This window comes from Dendrobium catenatum, unplaced genomic scaffold, assembly GCF_001605985.2.
Source record: "Dendrobium catenatum unplaced genomic scaffold, ASM160598v2 fragScaff_scaffold_754, whole genome shotgun sequence".
NCBI lineage: Eukaryota > Viridiplantae > Streptophyta > Magnoliopsida > Asparagales > Orchidaceae > Dendrobium > Dendrobium catenatum.
In genome coordinates this window covers 146,085-167,939 of record NW_021319216.1, presented here as the reverse complement: position 1 = coordinate 167,939, position 21,855 = coordinate 146,085, and the positions used below count along the sequence as shown (strand labels likewise).

At 35.8% G+C, this 21,855-nt stretch overlaps 1 protein-coding gene across 1 annotated transcript in view; it reads right to left on the bottom strand.

Moving 5' to 3' along the window:
* Positions 1 to 21,855, bottom strand: part of LOC110105937 — a 112,944-nt gene that overhangs the window by 10,871 nt on the left and 80,218 nt on the right. Inside the window, exons 17-24 of the mRNA XM_020835631.2 lie at positions 21,717 to 21,779; positions 20,888 to 20,998; positions 20,695 to 20,778; positions 20,515 to 20,562; positions 15,854 to 15,928; positions 8,849 to 8,944; positions 8,681 to 8,761; positions 8,533 to 8,604 (exon numbers count right to left, since the gene is read on the bottom strand). Coding sequence (XP_020691290.1) covers positions 8,533 to 8,604; positions 8,681 to 8,761; positions 8,849 to 8,944; positions 15,854 to 15,928; positions 20,515 to 20,562; positions 20,695 to 20,778; positions 20,888 to 20,998; positions 21,717 to 21,779 — 630 coding nt within the window. The remainder of the gene's footprint in view (positions 1 to 8,532; positions 8,605 to 8,680; positions 8,762 to 8,848; positions 8,945 to 15,853; positions 15,929 to 20,514; positions 20,563 to 20,694; positions 20,779 to 20,887; positions 20,999 to 21,716; positions 21,780 to 21,855) is intronic.

The window sequence follows — 21,855 nt, the reverse complement described above, 5'->3', positions numbered from 1 at the left end:
TCAAAATTCTATCTTTCCCAAATCCCAGTATTCTTTTCATTAACATATAATTCAAATTTCCAAAAATAAATAGCAATGATATAACACATAAGAACTTATAAGTCATCAACATTGTCATCACTAAGGGGTTCTTCATTTGAATCATCATTATGATGAACTGCTCTCTCCCCTTCCTCCTCTCCTATAGAGTCCAATGTCGGGCATTTACTTCAAGATTTATGTAAGTTTTAATATATATAGCGTGAGGCGTAAGCCTCATGCCAGTGAGGCGAGGCGGGCCTCAACCAAGTTGAGGCGCAAGCCTCATAAAAAAAAAATTGAGGCGTAAGCATCGAGGCGTTTTTTACTGGAATTGCGCAAAGGCGAGCCTCATATTGCGCAATTTTAAACCATGAGTACAGCTCCACTTTAACTTGTAGCTTGGTCAGACGGCTCTATGTGGTGTGGTTATGACTGGTTCTCTATTCGGTGGTTTGGTCGGATGGCTCCATAAAAAACCAATGGATTGGCTAGACCGGCTCCATGTGGTTAACGATTATGATCGCGACCTTCTGACCTTGTGGCTACTCAACTATATTACGGTCATAGCCAAAAGCCTGTATGTTTTCCAATAGCTATTTACCGTTGAGTAATGAATCATAGAGTATGATCGATAGGGCACAAAACCCTTTGTTAGCTAAGATCGACTTGAATTCGTCCCTTAAACAAACATTCATCCCATGTCTATAAGGTACCCTTGGACAAAGCAACTCATGGCTACCGACAAGTATCCTTTAGTTAGTTTGGGTCGACTACCTCCTCTGACTAAGTAGACTAGGGACCATGATGACTTGGGAAGACGAAATCATGGGATCTTGATCAAGTTCATCATCATTCCTCCCACCATCCACTTTAAGTGATAGGTGATAAAATTTTTAATTTTAAATATCCAGATCTGCTGCAACTATATGTTAGATACAATGTATATGTTCAACGACTAGTCTTAATCAAAAATTCTCTCTCATTATCGAGAGGGATAATTAATTATAGGGGCATCCATCTATAGGAAACCAGAACTCAAATCATAAACTCCTCATTAAGAGGGTGAAATACATGGGTAGTATCTTATCTCGATCTAATCTACCTTACAAAAATTTTCCTCGAAACTTAATCAGTTAAAAGTCTCCCCAAATATAATGCAGAGAGGCCTGGGCCCAAAAGCTTGAATTTTTGGAGCCCACAATATCATCAATGAAAATAATTACAAGCTGATATATATACTCTTTGAAAAATCATTCATCATATCCATAAAAATAGAAAGAGCATTTGTTAACCCAAAAGGCATTACTACAAACTCAAAATGATCATATCTGGTCCCAAAAGCGGTCTTATGTATATCTGCTTCTTGAACCATCACTTAATGATATCTTGATCTTAAATCAATTCTGTAAAATATTGTGGCACCTGTCAACTGATCAAATAAGTCATCTATACAAGAAGGTGAATATTTGTTCTTGATGGTCACTTTGTTAAGCTCTCTATAGTCAACACAGATTCATATGGATCCATCTTTCTTCTTAACAAAAAGAACAGGTGTAGTCCAGGGTAAGTTACTTGCTCTGATAAATCCCTTATCCATCAATTCCTATAACTGATCTTTCAAATCCTACAATTCCTTTGGAGCCATCCTGATGGAATCAAAAAATATAGGGGAGCCTATATTTTTTGATCGCAAAAAAGAAAGACACAAAATACCTCAAAAAGAAGAGGTAACTTAAATAAGATTAAGCAGCGGAAATTAAAACTACAAACGATGATTTCAACAACTTAAACTCTTACAAACGACTCCAAATAAAATAAAAAGACACCCTAAAGTTGCTGCACTTGAAAGAAAGATACAGGTGGAGTGGCACTTGCGGAGAGACGAAAGAGGTTAGAAGCCCGAGAAGAAAGGTTGGAAAGAGCCCGCAGTATTTCCGGAGGGGATGAGAAAGAAGGATGGAAAGAGCCCGCAGGATTTCCAAAGCCAACCCGCTGGTTAAAACGTTTCCAAAAATAACATTTCTTCAACTTTTTCAAACATAAACAATCCCCCATATATATATAGGTATGAAAGGGAATACAAAGAGACACATTACATTAATTCTAACACAAGATACTAAGCATCAAAACACCTAAAAATAAATCCCAAGCCAAGAAACCGAAGAGCCATCCACGGGAGCCAAGAAGGCCGCACGGATCCAAGGAGCCACGGCCTCGGGAAAGAGCCCAGGCACGGGAAACCAGCAGCCGGCCGGAATCCAAGGGGGCAAATGCAATGAAACCATGGAGGAAACCAAGGAGTCATGCATGGGAAGACTAAACAATTATCTTGGGATTCCGAAAGCCCTTTTTGAAAACCCAAGAGACAACTTTAAGACATTAAAAACTATAATAAAAGTGCATTAAAATAAAGGATAAATATGAGCTAAAACTTAGCTAATAATGAGCTAACTTTTAGTTCCATTTAATAAACTAAAAACCAGCTCATAAATGAGCTAAAATTTCAGCTCAATTTTTATTGAGCTAGTAGACTCAAGGGAAGCCAAAATTCATATTATTTTGGACATGAGTTGACCCCCCCTTTGTCTACATCACATCCTATAAGAAGATTTGTAGATTGCTGATGTTCCTGGATGCAGTTCTATGCCAAAATCATTTCCCTTTCAAGTGGTAATCCAGATAATTCTTCAGGAAATATATCTAAAAATTTTGAAACAACGGGAACATGTTGTAATGCCTGTATGTCTTTATTTAAGACCTCTATTTAGCTAAGAACAACAACTCACCCCTCAGATATTTACCCATTTTTACTGTACTAATCTCTGTTTAAAATTGTGCAAGGCGCACCTCTGCGCAATTTTGCCCAAAACCGCCTTAAAGCTTACGCAATCCCTCCTCTTGCTGAGGCGTACGCCTCACTTGGCTTGAGGCGCGCCTCAGAGGCGCAATTGCACAACTCTTGTTGAGGCGTACGCCTCATGAATTAGGGCCCACCCACTTAAAATGAAGGGTTTTTAGCCTCCTTGAACCGCACGGTCCCGATTTTTTGCTTCCCGTAAGGCCTCCTGTTCGCGAAACAGAGAAATCCCGCACGCAGCTTCTCCCGCCGGCTTCCCTTCCAGCAGCTTCTCCCGCTGGCGCCGCCTCTCTCCGGCGAAGTTGAAAGTTCCGGCCGCCGTCTAGGAGTACTCCACATTGGATTTTAGGTATTTTTTTTAGTTTAGGGTTAGATTTTTCTAATGTAAGAAAATCTATGGTTTATGTTTTTTTGTGTTTTTGGATTTTTTTCTTTAGGAGACATGGTTAGAGGTAAAGAAAAGGCGAATACGTCATTGCGGCGTGACCCCTCTTGGAAATATAGCATGCAAGTTAACGTACGAGGGGGCGAGAAAACGTATGTCTATTTAAAATGCAATTTTTGTGAGAAAGTGAAGGGCGGAGTAACCCGCATGAAGGAGCACTTATCATGCTCTCACAAGAACGTAGCACCGTGTGCAAAAGTGCCGGACAATGTGAAGGAAGAAATAAGTGCTTACATGAAGAAAACTACCACTGCAAAACACTTACAACATGAGCAATTTGATGAAATGGTCGAACATGGTGCTTATTTTGGGAGCGAGAGTGGAAAGGTCTCTTCCTCCACTATACATAATAGAGGTGCACGGGGTCCTATGAATCAGTATATGACTAATCGAGGAGCGGATAGAGGAGAAGCAGAGATGATGCCTGCAGTTGGTACTAGAGAGGGTCGGCGACAGGTTTGCATAGACATTGGGAGGTTTTTTTTAGAATGCAATACCATTTAATGTTGCTACATCGCCTGCCTACTTCAGTATGTTGCGGTCTGTAGGATTGTATGGAAGAGGGTTGAAAGCACCTTCTATGTATGAGTTGCGCACTTGGATTTTAAAAGAAGAGTTGCAGAACACCGAGCGAACCATTGGTGAGATTAAAAGGACATGGATTGAGACTGGTGTGACTATTATGTCAGATGGATGGTCCTGACATGAAGAGCAGGATCTTGATTACATCCTCTGTCAAACATCCCTATGGCGCGCGTGTTCTTACGATCAGTTAAAGCTTCAGATGAGGTTGAAAAGCTACATTCATTTTTCAATTTACTGGAGTTATTGAGGAGATTGTCGAGAGCAAATTGGTTGTCCAGGTAGTAACTGATATGCCAGTGCATTACCAAAGCGCAAGCTGGTTCAATGATGTTATGGAGGGAAGAGACAACACCTATATTGGACACCCTGCCAAGCACATTGTATTCGATCTCATTGGAGGATCTTGTGACTTACACCTCAGCCAAAGAGTTGCTTTTTTCTAAGGGCGAAGAAAATTACCAAAGTTCATCTACAATCCTCTTGGGTTCTTCAAGCTTGATGAGAAAGTTTTCAAAGAAAAGAATCATTCGCCCTTCAACACTAGGTATGTTCTTAATTTTGTAAATATCATATCATTCTACTGTATGTTCATAGTTCTTACATTTGTTGCACTGTGAATCTATAGGTTTGCCACCTCCTATTTTGACACTACAGAGCTTTATGGAGGTACGGCAACCTTTGGAAGCACTCATGTTTACATCAACTGAATGGCTTAAATCTTGCTTGGGGAAGAAAAGCTGAGGGGAAGGAAGATAAGAAAGATAATTCTAATGATAAATTTTTGGGCTACTGTGACCTATGCTTTTGAGCACGAGACCCTTAATGCAAGTTTCTACGCTTTAGCTGGATGCAAAGGAAGAAACCAGCTATTGTGTTTTATTTTAACGCTAATGGATGAGGCCAAGGAGTTTGATTGCACACAAACTTGGGAACGGGAAGAGGAGGTCAGTTATAGGGAAGATTTGGGATATCGTTGATGCTCGGCTGGGAGGTGGCAGTTACACCCATCATCTACATGCAGCGGCATTAATCTCAATCCTCAATTTCAATATTCAGAAGAAGAAATCTTCAAATCCGGAGGTGAAGCTTGGTCTATATTCATTTGTATGGAAAAGACTAATACGGAGCAGCAGATAAGGACTTCAGATTTACAAACTTGTTTCATGTTCAAGAATAGAAAGAGGGTTTTTTGGTTTGAATGCAGGCAAAACAACCATTTTCTAAACGGTCTCCAGGTATAATTATTTTGGCAAAATACAACACTTTATTCCAGTTCTGATTATATTTTTTCTGAAAAACAGTTGAATGGTGGATTCCAATTTTGGTGATTCCACCCTGGGTTACAAAAAGTTTTGCCTGGTAAGGTGTGGGCCTCACTTGTTCTCTTCTGGGTGTGGAGCGGAAACTGGAGTACATATATTCAAGTGCAAAACAAGAGAAAGAAATCGGCTATCTACACTCAGAATTGAACTCCCTCGTATATATAATGCACAACAAGAGGTTAAGGATAGGAGGTTGAGGAATAGGGGTTGAAGGATGATGAGGACCCATTGGTGGTTGTTGTTATGATGATGTGTCCATCTGATAATGAGTGGTTCCATAGATGATGAGACAGAATTTCCATTATCAAGACTTACAGCTAGAAGATCTAAATTGTGGATGTCTTGAGGGGCTGAAGCAGATCAAGGTGGTGCACATCTATCTAGTACCAACCACACACATCCAACTAGCTCTGCAGCAACAAACAATCAAGGGTAAAGGGTATTGCCACAAGCTTCTTATAATGCTTATCGTCAGTATATTTATATATCAAGTGAGTCAATTAACATGCCTAATGATCTTTTCTCTTATTGAACAGGAGGGGGGGGAGAGAAAAGTGAGTTCATATTGAAGATGATGATGACATGACATTCATGATACAATTGTGAGAAGAGATTCACTTGAAAACCCATTTGTGATGGGATATGATTGCATTTTATAATGTTTTTTGTATTTTGGAGTTTTGTTTAAACTAATATTTTTGTGATTTTGTACTTTGGGACATGATTTTATTGCATCTACTTTCTTTAACTTTCCACTATTTTCATTATCATTAGATGTTTTTATTGTAAGATACATATTGCTATTATTTTCCCTGCTAAAACCCTTAATTTTCCTTACCAATTCTGTGTCCGTGAGGCTTACGCTCAGCCGCCTCGAGGCTTAGCAAATTTACTCACCTCATGGACGAAAACCACCTCGAGGCTTAAATTTACGCAAATTTTAAACCTTGGTTTACTAATAAGAGCAGGATATTGCATTCTTTTGAAATTCCTCTAGCATATTTATTTGTACACATATAGATATTATATAATACAATGTGTAATGTTTAAATTGCGTAATTAGGTGGTTGAGTGCATTTTTTTGTTTGTGAGGCGAGACGTAAGCCTCAAGCATTTTGAGGCGTGAGCCTCAAAATAAAAAAATTGATGAATAAATACAAAAGTAAAATTATTAATATCCAAATAATATGTCTAAAAATTGATATCTTTCTACGAACTTGAAATAACACACAATTGAAATCATTTGAAACTAAAAAATTGTACAAGACGTTAAAAGTGCGCTAGTGATTAAATTGGGCATGAATATATAATTGAAATACAACAAAAAAAAATATGACATGAGCAAAAAAATTATTAAATTTATAGAAACTGCTAAAAAGTATCATAATAATATTAAGCTTAACTTTAACATTCCTTTCTTTCTCAGTTCCCTACTCATCTACTATTTTAATTTTCTAAAAAATAAGACAAAAGTTGGCAACACAAGAAAATTAATTTATATTGTTCATCACTAGGGGATCTTTATTTTAGTCTCATTATAACAAATTGATCTCTTGCCCATACCTTCTATTTTGTGACGTGAATCCAATGCCTCCTACTCCATATGCTTTTTTCAATTTATTTTAGCATTTCCTCTTTTCTAATATTTTCATCAACATAAAGATGAGATTAATCTCCAAAATTTTTAGACCCAGTGTAGTGCGTGTGCGGCATTTCAAGTGATCCTTGACGACTGGCTTATGACGTGGTGGCTTATGGCGAAGGCGACGGGTTAGAAGGTTCAGGCAGTGAGAGGAATTGCTGCAACTTGAGGTCAGCGAATATGATTTGTACGAGGCTTTACTCAGGATTTATAAGTTTAATATGTATATATATATATATTATATATATATATACTTATATTATATATATATATATATTTATATTTGTATTTTATTTAATATATTTTAAATATGTTTCCAATTATGAATTATTGATTCAATAATGGATATGAGGATATTCTGGATAAGTTATTTCCTACTCACTTGATCCTGATAGAAGTATTTCATGATAGACGTTAATAAGAAATATGTCTATTCCAATGCTCCTTTGTTACACTCTGGGTTGACTGTAAAGGGGTCAAAATATGGTGTGACACTTGGGGGGTCAAAGTAGGCAGACATTTTGGGAAGAGAGGGGATTGGGAGCGGCTATAATAGTGGGAGATCAGAGGAGTTGGAGAGGTGTGGTCATACATGTGTGAGCAGATAGTGTGAATGAGAGATGGAGGTATGAAAGAGGGAAATGAATGGGTGTTCAGTTGGGGAAAAAATGAGAGGAGCAAGTGACTAAGAATAGGTTAAATTAGATTTTTTTTTTTTTTTTGCAAATAGGCAACGTTCGCATCTGTGAACCATCATTTTTGTCATAATTCGATTGACTTACTGACGACTAGTTCTTTTTGGATAACTTCGACGGCCCGAATGCATCAACATAACTCATTTTGCTAATGAGCGACATTTGAGTGATTTCAACAGCAATCGAGGCTCTTTAAAGTTCATTTAGCATGACATCACATTAATTATACGCCGCTATTGCTGCTCGAATCGATTTTGGAACATATATGTATGTAAAAAAATATATGCATTCACAAATTTCAAACCTCAAGATGTCTTGCATCACAAATTCAATCACATGCTCACATAAAAGCTCCATACAAAATTGATACTCTATAAGGACAAGTAATTCTTTAACTAAAGGACATTATAAAGGATAAACATTAATAAATTAATAAATAGTAAGAATGCTCTCTCTAAATGCATGCAGTAAAACACAGATGGGTATAAAAATAGCTGAGGAAAAAGAAATGAATAAAGGAGCACATGCCAATTTTCCCAATTCCACTTAAACAATTTACTTGCAATCCAAATTAATAATCAACTACTATCAACTTCAAATAGGAAGAAAACATGCACATGCCCATAATCGAGCGAGGGTTAGAAAGAAATTTCATAAAGCATACAAAAGATTGTAACAGGAAGAGTAACCCGATAAACATTAGGAAATATCAAAATAATATATGCATAATCACATGAATATTGGACCAATGGTAAAGTAGTGTAATTAACTTAAAAGTCATGTTTGGTAAGATTAAAACATTTCAAGTTAAAACATACAAAAACATTACCTTAAATAAACTACGAATTCAGACAAATCAAACTTTTTCTTAAGACATATTAAACTACTGTAATCATATAGTAATGGGTGATAAATGCAAATTTTATATAGAGAGAAAGAGACCAGACGTAAGTGTTTGAAACTACCATAATAGGGAAAGCGTCAATTGTTTGAATAACTGTTCTCATCAAAAGCAGAGGAAGAGGCACTCTATCAACCTAAAAAAGACGTCATAATTAGAGTAGTTATTTCACACTGAAAAAGACCAAACAGATGATGAAAATGTATGCTTACCAAGCTGTTCAAGGATTTTTCTAGAACTTGCTGGGTGAAAACTGTTCGTTGCTCAAAACAAGCCGTACAAGCATCCGTTATCTGGAGGCATACAATTTATGTAGAGGCAAATTTAGCTATGTTAATTACTATTTTATTCCCTATTTAACTACAAATATGATAGCAAACCTTCTTTAGAGCAACCCCATCCTTATCAGGATTGATGTCATGAATTGCATTCAATACTTCAACAGGGGTTAAAGCTGGGCCTGTATGTGCTGAACCCTGGAACAAAAAGAAAATGACTAATGCATGAATTCTTTATATGACGTTTACCATTTCAAACATATGCTCTTTATATGATGATCAAAGTTTAAACCATGGAGGAGAAGATAATAGCGACCTATGAAAACTTAAGCATGTCACTGAAGAATTAATAAAAAAAAAAAGAAACCATGGAGGAGAAGATAATAACGACCTATGAAAACTTAAGCATGCCACTGAAGAATTAATTAAAAAAAAAAAAAAGAAACCATGGGGGAGAAGATAATAGTGACCTATGAAAACTTAAGCATGTCACTGAAGAATTAATAGAAAACAGAAAAGGAAAAAACACTTTAGTCCTCAAAACATTAACTAGTCAAATATATTTGATAAGAATCTACCAGGTGAATCACATAAATTAGGATAGGCAATTAGTAGGCAAAAAAACAACAAGGCTAGAAGCACAATTCAAAATAATAATAATAATAATAATTACCTCATTTGGTATCTGAAGCCGAACAATAGAGTCTAGGAAATGTTTAATATATGTAGCCTTACCCTACATAGAAAGGGGAATCTTTTCTTGATTTGAACATATGAAGCCATTTATCCTAATGAAAGAACTTAGTTATCATATTTTGTATTTTTTTTCTTGGCATGTGGTCTTATTGGACTTCTCTTTCTAGTGCTAAACTTTTCAAATAAAATAAGGTAGAAAAATACTTGAAATTCACTAGTAGAAGAAAAAAAACAGCAAGATACAATTGATCCTCCTCTCGAAGGAGGATCGATCTCTCCCAAATCTCTAGACGCCGCTAGAGCCCAAAGGAAAACCTAAATCTAAGAGATCTCAAATTTCAGCCACATTCAAGATGTTCTAACCCAAGAAAAACAAACTATTTAATGCATACAAATCAAAAGGAATATCCTAAAGAATCACTACATTCAATTTCCCTCCTAAACTCCCTTCAAAATCCTTCCTATTCGACTCCCTTGAGTTGTGGCCAAAATGTGCAACTCTTTCTGGAGGCAGAAGAGTTCCGCCCAATTAGCGTAAGCTGATCCCGTCGAACTGGCTGGACCGGTCCATTGGACCAGTCTAACAGTATTTTAGCCTACCAAGTTCTTTGATATCAAATTCCTTGGTAAGGTTTTTCCTTAGACTCACTTTTTCTTTTTCATTATTTCCGGTTAAGATAATATCATCCAAATAGACCAATAGTATGGTAACTTCCTCTGAGTCTGAGTGTTTAAAGAATAGTGTATGATCCCCTTGATTTTGTTTATACCCATTAAGAAGCGTGAATTTTGAGAATCTTCCGAACCAGCCCTTGGTGATTGTTTGAGCTCATATAGAGCCTTTTTTAATTTGCACACCTTGTTAGCTCCAGATTTTTTCTTAAACCCTGGTGGTGTTTCCATAAATATTTCTTCTTCCAAATCTCCATACATAAATGCATTTTTCACATCCAATTGTTCCAAATTCCAGTTGTACTTGGCTGCTAGTGAGAGTAACATTCTAACAGTGCTTATCTTAGCTACATGTGCAAAGGTTTCTTAGTTGTCAATGTCATATGTCTGAGTATACCTTTTTGTCACTAGTCTTGTCTTGTATCTTTCCAGTGCGCCATCAACTTTGTATTTTATAGAGAACACTCATTTGTAGCTGACCGGTTTTTTCCCTATCGGTAGATTGATGATCTTCCATGTATTGTTCTTTCCTAGGGCCTGTATTTCATCTTTCATGGCATTTTTCCAATTTTCATTAGATAATGCCTCAAAAATATCTATAGGAATATGGATATATTCTAGTGAAACCAGAAAATTTTTATGTAAGGATGAAAAGTTGAAGGATATATAGTTGATTATAAGGTATAAGAGAGGTGGTGAGCTTACCTTACTTCTAGGAGATGGTTCAGATTATTGGATCTACTTAGGAGCCTAATTTGAGCTTGTACGCCTAGAGTATACCTTCCCAAATCTAATGACAGCTTTGTCTTTTGTTTCCCTATCCTGGGTTTCAGGTGGATTGTTGTCTTTTGTTTCCCTATCCTGGGGTTCAGGTGGATTGGTTTGAGGTGGTGGAGGAAGATCAAGGGGTTCTAGTTCATTTTCCTCATCTTCCTCAAGTTCAATCTCCCCTGAAGATGAGATTTGGAAAAATAAGAATTTTGTTCATTAAAGGTAACATCAATAGATACAAGGATTTTTCTTGTGGGTGGATGATAACACTTATAACCTTTTTGGTTAGCTGAATAGCCAACAAAGATGCATTTGAGTGCTCTTTGATCTAGTTTTCCTCTATCGGGATAAAATGAGGACAAAATTTCCATTGAAATTGTGAGTCATAGGGTTGTTGAAGGTAGTCGGTTTATGAGATAAGTTGTGGTTATGAGAGCTTCCCCACAATAGGATTTGTGTGTATTATAGTGGACTAGTAAAGCTCGAGTAAAGGCTAGAAGGTCATCATGTTTTCTCTCTGGAACCTCATTTTGTTGTGGGTGTGAACGTAGGACGACTCATTGATGTAAGCAAATTAAAGCAAACACAAAGAGAGAACAACAAAGAGAATCAAATCTTACTTTTATAAATTTAAGACATTACTTAGAGAACAAAATAGGTTAGAGAAAACAACTAACTTCAGAATAGGAAAGAGGCAACTTCCAACGACTAAAACCATGAAACCAGCAAACATCCAAAGGACAAAATGGACCCCCAAAGCCGGCAAATCCAAGGAAGCAAAAAACAAACCTCTTCCTACCATGATCATTGGATTTACCACCATCATTGGATAGCATAAAAAAAAAATACAAAATATAACTAATATTGTTCATAACAAAAAAATAATGCAAAAATCTAAATGCATCACTCATGGATGATCCCTTCACTTTGGAAATAGGAGAAAAGGGTTTGGTTGAAATAGACTTTAGCATTATCAGCGTAAAATCTCCTTATTTTTACCCCGAATTGATTTTGGATAACAGTATAAAAAATGGGAAGAATTGTGCTAACATCAAATTTATTTTTGAGGACACAAATCCAAGAGACTCTAGTGCAATCATCAATGAATGATACAAACCAGCGTGCCCTTTGAGATTTTTTAAGGTCCCCATATATCACTATGAATAAGATGGAAAGGAGTATCACATCTCTCATTTTTATTTGGGAATGAAGTTCTTTTATGTTTGGCTAACTCACAAGTTTCCCAATGAAAACGCTTATATTCTAATTTCTGAAAAAGTTCTTAATACATGTCTTAGGACATCAAAAGATTGATGTCCTAACCCATAATGATGAATCCAAATAGAGGATTTCTTATCAACAAGGGATAATACAGAGCAGTTATTTTTAAATTGGTTCAGTTCTTCCAGATAGTACAGCCCGACTTTCTCCTTAGCAAGTCCAATCTTTTTCCTCGATCTCTATCCTGAAATAAGCAATAAAAAAAGGTTAAATAAAGTTTGACAATTATGGTCACTAATAAGTTTTTGTAATGATTGTGGATAATTGAAATACGTGGAGCACATTTTTTAGGGTGAGTGAGAGAGATAATATTGTCTCCTTGGCCTGCTATCGTGGTAAGAGAACCATCAACAGTGATGATTTTTTTGTTGCTTGAGCAAGAAGTATAGTTGATGAAATGGATAGGTGAGTCATGTGATCTGTGGCTTCTGACTCAATGATCCATACTTCCTTTAAATAATTTCTAGAGGCACTTAAACTAATGGAAATAGGAAACTTACCTGAGAGTGTAAGTGAGGAAAATGCATTTCAAGAGATACCAGGAGTCATTTAAGTTTATCAATATCTTCTTTATTGAGTTCACCGATCCTGGACTGTACCTCTAGGTTGGGCTGACTTGTTGTGTTGTTGGCGTGCAATGTGCTCTTTGTTTCACTTCTTTGATTCCACTTCTTACTGGGGAGTTTCCATGTATTTTTCAGCACGTTTCTTTGTGTGTCTTGACTTCTTACAATAAGTGCACCAAAGTGAGTCTTTGTCCTTGAATTTTGAGGAGTCTTTACCTTTCTCCTTCCATGACGATTCTCTATTCATCACCATTGCTGAACTTTTAATGACCTTTGGTTCTAACATTACTCCTCATCGGCTTTCTTCCGTGCTGATGAGAGCAATGGTTTCATTAAGTGATGGCGTCTCCTCTTTGCTGAGGATCTCGACTCTAACCTGATCAAACTCTGCATTAGTCCAAAAAAATCATAAACTCTATCTTTTTTCAATAGTTCTTTAGGATCGCAACATCTTCTGGACATCTGGTTTTTACGCATCTATAGTGGTCAAGTTCTTGTCATAGGTTTTGTAGAAGGGTGGCATACTCCATCACGGTCTTACTTCCATGCTTTGTGCTTCCTACTTTCACTTTAATTTCAAATATTTGAGCCACATCATGAGCTTTGGAGAATGTCTGTCTGGTAGCATCCCATATATCCTTTGCAGTGGAAAGGAACATGAATGTATCGCTAATTTATGGAGTCATGAAATTCCACAAACATGACATAATCATGGAGTCCACTTTATCCAATGCCCAAAAATTAGGATCTCCTTTTGATCCTTCTCCTAGAAGGTGGTGTATTTTTCCTTTCCCCTTTAAGTAGGTCTTCACAAATTGAGACCACTTTAAATAGATCTTCTCATTTGGTCGATAGGAAGGTCACATGCTTTGGAGGTCACCTCATCAATGGTGCACCATAGAATCCTCAAATTGGTCAGTGTTCGGAGAAGAATTAATTTCTGATATTTTTTAGTCAAATAATAATGAAGACTATCTATTTGATTATGGACAGCAATGAAGGCTTCAAAAAATAAGATCCCTCTGATCTTTAGTTATGGCAATAAAGACTAATGAATCTTTTTTCTTTTTTTTTTAATAATTGGTCATTCGTTTAAGAGTTGGACCGGGTAGTTATGCAAGTAGAAGTCTGCTTCAGATTGGGAGCGGTTCGAGCGTGGCTTCTTCTGTCATTGTTGTTAGGCTACGTTGCTTCGCAGGAGGTGTAGGCACACGTCTCTTCTTCAGCTCCTTCGTGGTTGTTTGACTACACTCCTTCGACAACTTTCCCTTCCTAACGGAACGGAAGTTCCGGTCGGCTAGGGCTTATGCGTCTTCCGCAATGCTCCGCTTCGATGTCAATCGGCAAGCATCTGTCGGCAGGGCTCCGTTCAATTTCTTCTTTTCCTCCTTCGATTATCTACGATCGTTCTACAACGACAATAAAGGCCATTGGCTTTGATACCATGTTGAATTCGGAAGATTGGAGAGGGAAAAGCTTAACTTTATTATACAACATACTCCCTATTTATAGATCTATACAAGAGGTCTGACGAAGAAACAAATAGCCATAGAATAATTAATAATTGTTGAAATAAAATCCTTCTTAAATCAGATGTCTAGCTATGGAAGGTACTCAATGTGTTTCTAGAAGGTTTCCCACGGATTTTTATTCGTAGTCATTGGATGTATGAGGGAACTAAGGGCTAAGATTTAACATAAACTCTAAAATTAAGATCAATAAAGCTAGAGCACTCTTGAGATGAGTATTCTCCACGAAGTTGCAATAAGAGGACAAAGAAGTGAGGTTTGTTTGATCAAAGTGGACAGTATCTCAAAGGTTGAAATTCAAAATATTACAAATGGTATCAAAATAATACACCTGTCAAAAGATAGGAACAAATTGTCAAATAGAAGAAAGAAATACACCCTGGGATCACCTCTTAAACCCATTTAGAGCAATGTGCTATAACATGGGATCCATCTCTTGCGCATGTAAGAGCCACCTCTAGGATCCTATATATTTGGTGGATGATATTGGCTACGTGTAAGATCATTAACAATGACGTTAGTTACTTACGCCGACAAGATTGTAAGATCCTTAAGTACATGAAATCAATCTCATAAACATCAAAGCTCTTTTAGGTAACGATTGGAGTTTTGCTAAGAACTCACATTGAAGTATTCTCATATTGGAGTGCATGTTGGATATCTGACCTATTGAGAAACAGAACTAAGGAAATAAAACCATGGTGCATGTTAGGCAGCAGGCAAAATCTAAATAAATGAGAGTTCAAGTTGTTACACCTGCTATGAGACCTCATAAACTAAGCTTTCTTCAAGTATTAAGATTTAAGTCTAGCTAATGAAACTGAAATAGTTGATATAGTAAAGCTTCATAAATGAAACCATCACCAATAACTAGAGAACCAAAGAGCACTGCAATTACTTGATTATAGAACTGGTTTAAACCTGTAGGAGTTATCAATAAATTTCAGCAGAAGAAAATTGCAAAAAGGGTTGATGAAATCAAAAAGAGTATAAATGGGAGAAAAAAAAACAAAATAATCTAGTAGATAATATCCCCCTTATATTTGGATCCAAAACTGAAGTAATCTAAGGCCACAAACGCATAAATAAACGATGTTATGCACGGACCCAACAGAGACTGGAAACTATTTTAGGGGTATGCCTGGGAAAATTGAAATTTCTCGAAGGACTTGTAAGACAAAATGAAAGTTTTTATTTATTAAACTCTACAAAGAGACTACTGAACAAGTATGAAGGAGTTATTTTATTCACATAAGAACTGTTTTGATATCCATTTCTATCCGCAATAAATGCTTGACATAAAGCAAGTTCTTGCTTAGTATGTAGAATGTAGATACAACCGAAACATTGCTGGAATTTTGATCAGATTATGAAAAAAAAAACACTTCTGCATGTGAAAACAACTATTTTACATGTTCAGTTATATATATATATAAATAATAGCAACACTGGTCAATGGTGAGGATCAATTTCACTTGATTTTTGTTTACAAGTCAGACTTCAAAAGTCATAGAACTAATGCATGCAGTTGAGACACCCTAAAAGTCTAGGCAAGTTTAAAAGCATAAATTTTTGGATGCATTATCTATTACCTGAAGAATGCAAGCTAAGGCAGCTTGAAACTTCTCTATTGAAAGATCAACCAGCCTTGGAAATATTGGCAAAACCTGAAAAAATAAAGGCGACACAAATTCCATGTTAAAGCAAAATCAACTTACAACACACAGGATGATAACAATACAACTACTTTAAGAAACAGTGATAATCAATTACGAAATTTTATATCATTTTGCTGTTTGTATAGCATACCACATTAAAATGAACCGCCAATTCAAATGATTAATAACCATCTAATGTTCATTCTAAGAGCACGTATTTAAAATTCAGTAGATATATATATAAATAGAAGTCAAGAGGCCAATACCATTAATGCCAAGTAAGATTATTTTTATCAAAATACTCATCAGAATGACAGATCTTTATACTACTTTCAACGAGAAAACGCCCTAAATAGTTTCCCTACTTTAAGTATGTGTCAAATTTAGTTCTAAGGTTTCACTTGCCTAATTTAATCCCTCGATTTAATTTGATCCCCCATTAAAATTCTATTAAGTTTAAACGAAAAAGCCATGTATCCTAATATTCACTATTCAATTGGAGTATTTTATTGAAAATATATTAATTTCATCATGTTTTGCAAAGAAGCTTACCTCTGTTACCCAATCTGCAAAATCAGCTTCCCGGCTGCTGGAGTTAAAGCATTTAGATGTTCTTACCATGAGCATTGATCAACATTAGTGTTGCGAGAGTTGTGAGACTGTAAGCAATGAAGGATTTTCTTAAAGATTATTTGAGTGAGATTGCCGATTATGCTCGCCGAAGTTTTCATTGATTCTACTATTAGAGCGACGACATCAAGAGACACTAAAGTACCCTTTGATGAAAATCAATGAGCAATCTATGTTAATCTCTGATAGTGATTTTGGGCGTGCAACCAAAGAAGCTACGTTGTTGATGTCAGCAATAACACATTATTGACAGTAGGGCTGTGTGGTCTCCAACCATGGCTAATATAGAAAGCATGGAAATTAGTGATGGTTTCGTGAAATCATCTGGTATATGCTGTGTCCTTTTTTTATCATTGAAGGCTATGCTGAGGGCGATCATTGAGAAGAAATACCATAGCATGATGTTTTTGGAGGGTACATTTGTTCATTATTTTTCCTTCAGATTTTATAGTAGAATTTTATGTCTGATTTGTATATTTTAATATTTGTGTGCAGTTGAGTAGTAAAATAGGAAATGATGGACTATGTTGAGTAGTTTCTGAATGTCTTGATAACTCAAATTTCTTATATAACTTTTTAGCAGTTATTAGTAAGTTAGCGAATAAAGCTTTATAAACTATTACGCACTTCAATTTTTCTGATTACTAATGTGACATTTTGTATGAATCACCATTTAGATGTTTTGGGAAACATCATTAGCATACTTATTCTTTTGTAACAATGGTTTTGGAGTTTTGTGGCCAATGATACCGCTTTTGTAATAAAGATTTTGGAGTTCTGTAATCATTAATAAATTTTTTGTCATAAGGTGTTTGGAGTTCTATGCGATCTTCTATTAGATGATTATTCACTCTTATTACTTGATTAACTTTCATTCTAATTTTTATATTTATTATAATTTATTAAATGACAAAATATAACAATATAAGCAATGTAATCTCATACACACTTACCTAAAATACCCTCACTTTTAACATTGGTGTTAACTTTACCGGTTATATTTGGCATTGGGAACAAATTAAATTATTTTTAAATAGTCAAGAGACTAAATTAGGACAGAGTGAAACACTGGGACTAAATTAGGCACTCGCTAATAGTCGGAGAACTATTTTGAGCTTTTTCACTGCTTACAAGAAAAGGAGACACATTAAAGGCCAAAAAAATACAACACCTTGTTGAATGCTTATAAGATAATTAAGTTTCTACAGATGCTCAAGTCAAAAATCTTAATGTCCAAGGAAAGCAAGTGATGCAATCAAGGATTATCATCTTATATTTTGTATTTTATTTTCTTACATTTTGGATGCTATGTAATTTTGGACTAGGATTTTTTTTTTGTGTGCCCTATGATGGAAATCAACCATGATCGTGCTTGGGTTTGGTGCTCTTAGGTAATTTCTCTCAATTGGCTTTCCACTTATGTTGAATTTATTTCCTTGCTCCTTGGTGGCTATATAAGTATTTAATCTTTGGGCTATTTTTTTCCTTCTTGGGCTTGGCCCATCTCTTCCATGTTGGTTGGCTATTGCTTTTCCGCGCAGATTTCAGAATCCCTGCTGTTGGTTCCTATTGACCTCATTTCTGTATGAGGTCACTAGGACCTATCTGGGTTTCTTTCTGGTGACATAATTATTGGAAAGTGTCCATTTTTCAATCATATAGGTCCCAATCCAATCTCAATCAAATTCAATTACACTTTTCAATTCAATCCTCATTCCAATCTCCAGACTCCAAACCCATCTAACCTCCAATCAACTTTCAATCAAATTTCAATCACACTCCAATCCAGTCCGCAATCTACACTTCAATCGAATCTTCAATCACACTTCAGTCCAATCTTGATTCAAACTTCAAACATCCAGTTTTCAATCAATTGTCAATCAAACTTTAATCAACTTCAATCACCCATTCTACACTTCAATCTAGCACCACCATGAGCATTCAAACAACAGTTCAATCCCAGGTCATAATCATCAATCAATGGCCAACAACCATTCAATTAATCAAAGCTCCAGTTAACTTTCAATCATCCAGCTTCCGATCTACTTTTCGATCAATTAACATTTCAATCATCATCGCCTACAATATAACTTGTGATCGATCTCGTCGATATTTCTTTAAAATCAACATTGAACTGCATACGGATTAATTGAGGTCGATTAGATTGCACACATTGCATTTGAGAATATCTAGTTTGATTCAATCTAATTTGAGTCTGATTCTACCTCGACACCATCGTAGATTGTAGAATTGAGTCAATCGACCATTTAATTGAGTCGAGTGAAACTTGAATTAACTGCAACCTATTTAATTTTAATCAAATAAATTTTTTTGAGCTTCGTTGAGTCAATTCAACACGAATCAAACATAATTTAATGCTCGAGGATTTTGATCGACTCATTTTAAATGCAATCGAATCAGCGTCAATTAGCTTGAATATTATATAATTTGAGGCTCCACATCTTCGATTGATTTGATTCAACCTATTTCAGCGCAATATATATTAAATCGACATCGACTAACCCAAGTTAATTCAATTGGCATAATTTGAACCCAAAATTTGAAGATTTGACATGGCTAATTTCAGCTTTCATTGACCATTTAGCTCTCAACCCCCCACCCCCTCTAAAGCATGAATTAATTTAAGCCATTGGTTTGAATCAAAGAAGAGGGGGTAGGATCGTCATATTTTTTGACTTCTTCATATTTTAGGTTAAGAAGAGGCGAATTAGGGCCGTCCAGGGGATTTGGGCATGAAGCTCTCATTCCACGACTCCAAGCACTAGCCGCAAATTACTCACAATCCATCCTCCTGCTCACGTCTCCAAGTAGCTCACAAGCCTCTAAGCTCCCTCTCACGACACATCTTCCCTGCCAAGTTCGATTTCCCCTTGCTCTTGCTAAGGCCAGCCAAACAAACCTCCGTACAACTCCATTCTCACAACCATTAGCCCCCCACGTCCCGTCCTATAGCGCTTGCAAATGCGCGTTTGGTTGAGTCGTCATTTATGGCAGCAACTTATAAGGACATTGAATAATCAATCCAACAACTCAAAAGTTAGTCCCTGCATCTTTTATCATTGATATTAGGAGACAGTTACTTGCAGAATTGGGTGCTCAACACAAAATAAGTGAGAAATTGTAGTCATCAAACCATAAATGCATACTCCATGGGCATAAAAGCAAGTCCAAACTCATATGAAGAGTACATATAAGTAGAATATCAACCTAACTTGGATTGATGTAAGATTAATTATTTTATACCGGAAACTTTTATTTATGTGTTAACCATTGTGAACATTATCAGAGTCAGATGTAACCACATGAAACCTGTTTAGTGTGGAATCATCAAGTTGACTACTATAATAAGAAATTTTTTTACATACTTGCAAAAGCCATCAAGTCCTGGACCATAAAATGTAACTAATTGAGACTCGAGACAGGACCAAAAGAGCAATAAACTCATGCGAGAATGAACATAGATTATAATTTTGACAGGGGTGATCTTACAGCTGTAGTGGTAGACATGCAACTTTGTTTAAAAAAAAAAGATGTTTCCTCTATGCTGAATACATAATAGTGATGCATACCAAACTGTATAGAAACGAAAGACTTACGGAATATACTCCTTTTGCGAGAACAAATAATTAAAAAAAATGGAAGCAAGAGCGCTTTTCCAATATAATCATTAAAAAACATCATATGCATTATTAGTTATTGAAATAAGTAATCAAATACATGCTTAAAGCCATCAGCTCTCTTATAAATTCATGACAATTAGACCAGTCAGCATCCAAAGAAGAGGAACAAATCTGCCTACTCTATGTTCAAATAAAGCTTAGCTATTCTGTCTAAATGAAAACACCAGTAACTAATGTATCCAAAGTTGAAAAGAAAGAACTAAAACAAATCAGCATACAAAATCTTTTAATTACCATATGGAGGTATAAAATAACAGACAATACCTCATCTTTTGAAAGAGAAGAAAGTATTGGGATCAAAATAGCAGCATCCTGTCAAGAGTTAAAAACAAGATCAGCATTATAACATAAGAGAATACCGAAAAAACTATAATGAGTATTCATTGCATGAGAATAATCAATCAAGGGTATGGCTCCCAAAATCATGACTTTAAGAGCATTAACCTTCATTCTAGTCTCATATAAATGCTTAACAGCAGTAATTAGATCAGCATCAGCTGTAGATTCTTCAGTGATGACTTGCAACACCTAAAAGTAAAAAAAAAAAAGAAAAATATGTTTTTAAAACATTATTACACGAAAAACATCAGCATTATCCAAATCCATGGGTGCATGGGAGCTATTGAGCATCATTTACCAGAGTAATAAGATTTTCACATCCTTCAGGTGGATTGGAAATTATATGCTGTAGCTCATTTGATGATTCCCCTACATTTCTCAAAAGGATGGGAACATGCCGATGAATGGCCTGCGTTCAATCCACAAATAGAATATAAAAACTAGATAAGCTTTTAGTCTGTTCCGTCCATAAGTAACTAGTCTGAGGATTTCCACAAATACTCTAAATCAGTGAAATAATAGGTCCTAGATTCATGCTAATTAGGATTGGGTTGGGTCAGGTTAAAGTCTTCTTTCATGATTTTCATTTCATAAATTGACTGGGATTGGGTAATGAAAGCCAAAAAAAACGTGTGAACTCTTTGATCATAGATAGGAAAAGGGGGAAATTTCATATGTAATTCATTCATGAAAGTGGATTCATGTTAAACATAACTTTAATAAAAACAGCCCGCTTATCCTTTTTTGTGGAACTAGAAGAGTGAAGTTCAATTGAATTATAATCAAATAGAGAAGGGAAAAAATAATTGAACTTTACAAATAGGATCGTTGTAATTTCATCGCTACTTAGATGGCATAGCATTAAATGATAAATATCTAGAATGGAAAATATAATAACAATGGTAGTTGATAAAGGAAAGAAAGAATATTGAGATGATATGTAATGCACTTGACAAATGTTCACCACATACTGATTGTAGCATGGGCTTGCTGGTCCTGAAAAACAACAGTGATAATATGCCTACTTATAGATGAAGTATATAGATGGAAAAAGGTAGAGATCTATTTAAAGTTACAGTAGCTATTCATCTATAATTAGAGTTGCTACTCTTTCAAGACAGAGATACCTGCTTGACAGCCTTTGGAGCTCTTCCATAAATATCAAAAATAAGTTTAAAGAGACTTGGTTTCTGCAGAAAAGAAAGGAAATCTTATGAATCACCAACGAAAGTTTTGTTGTAAAATATCATTTGCCATAAAATGAAC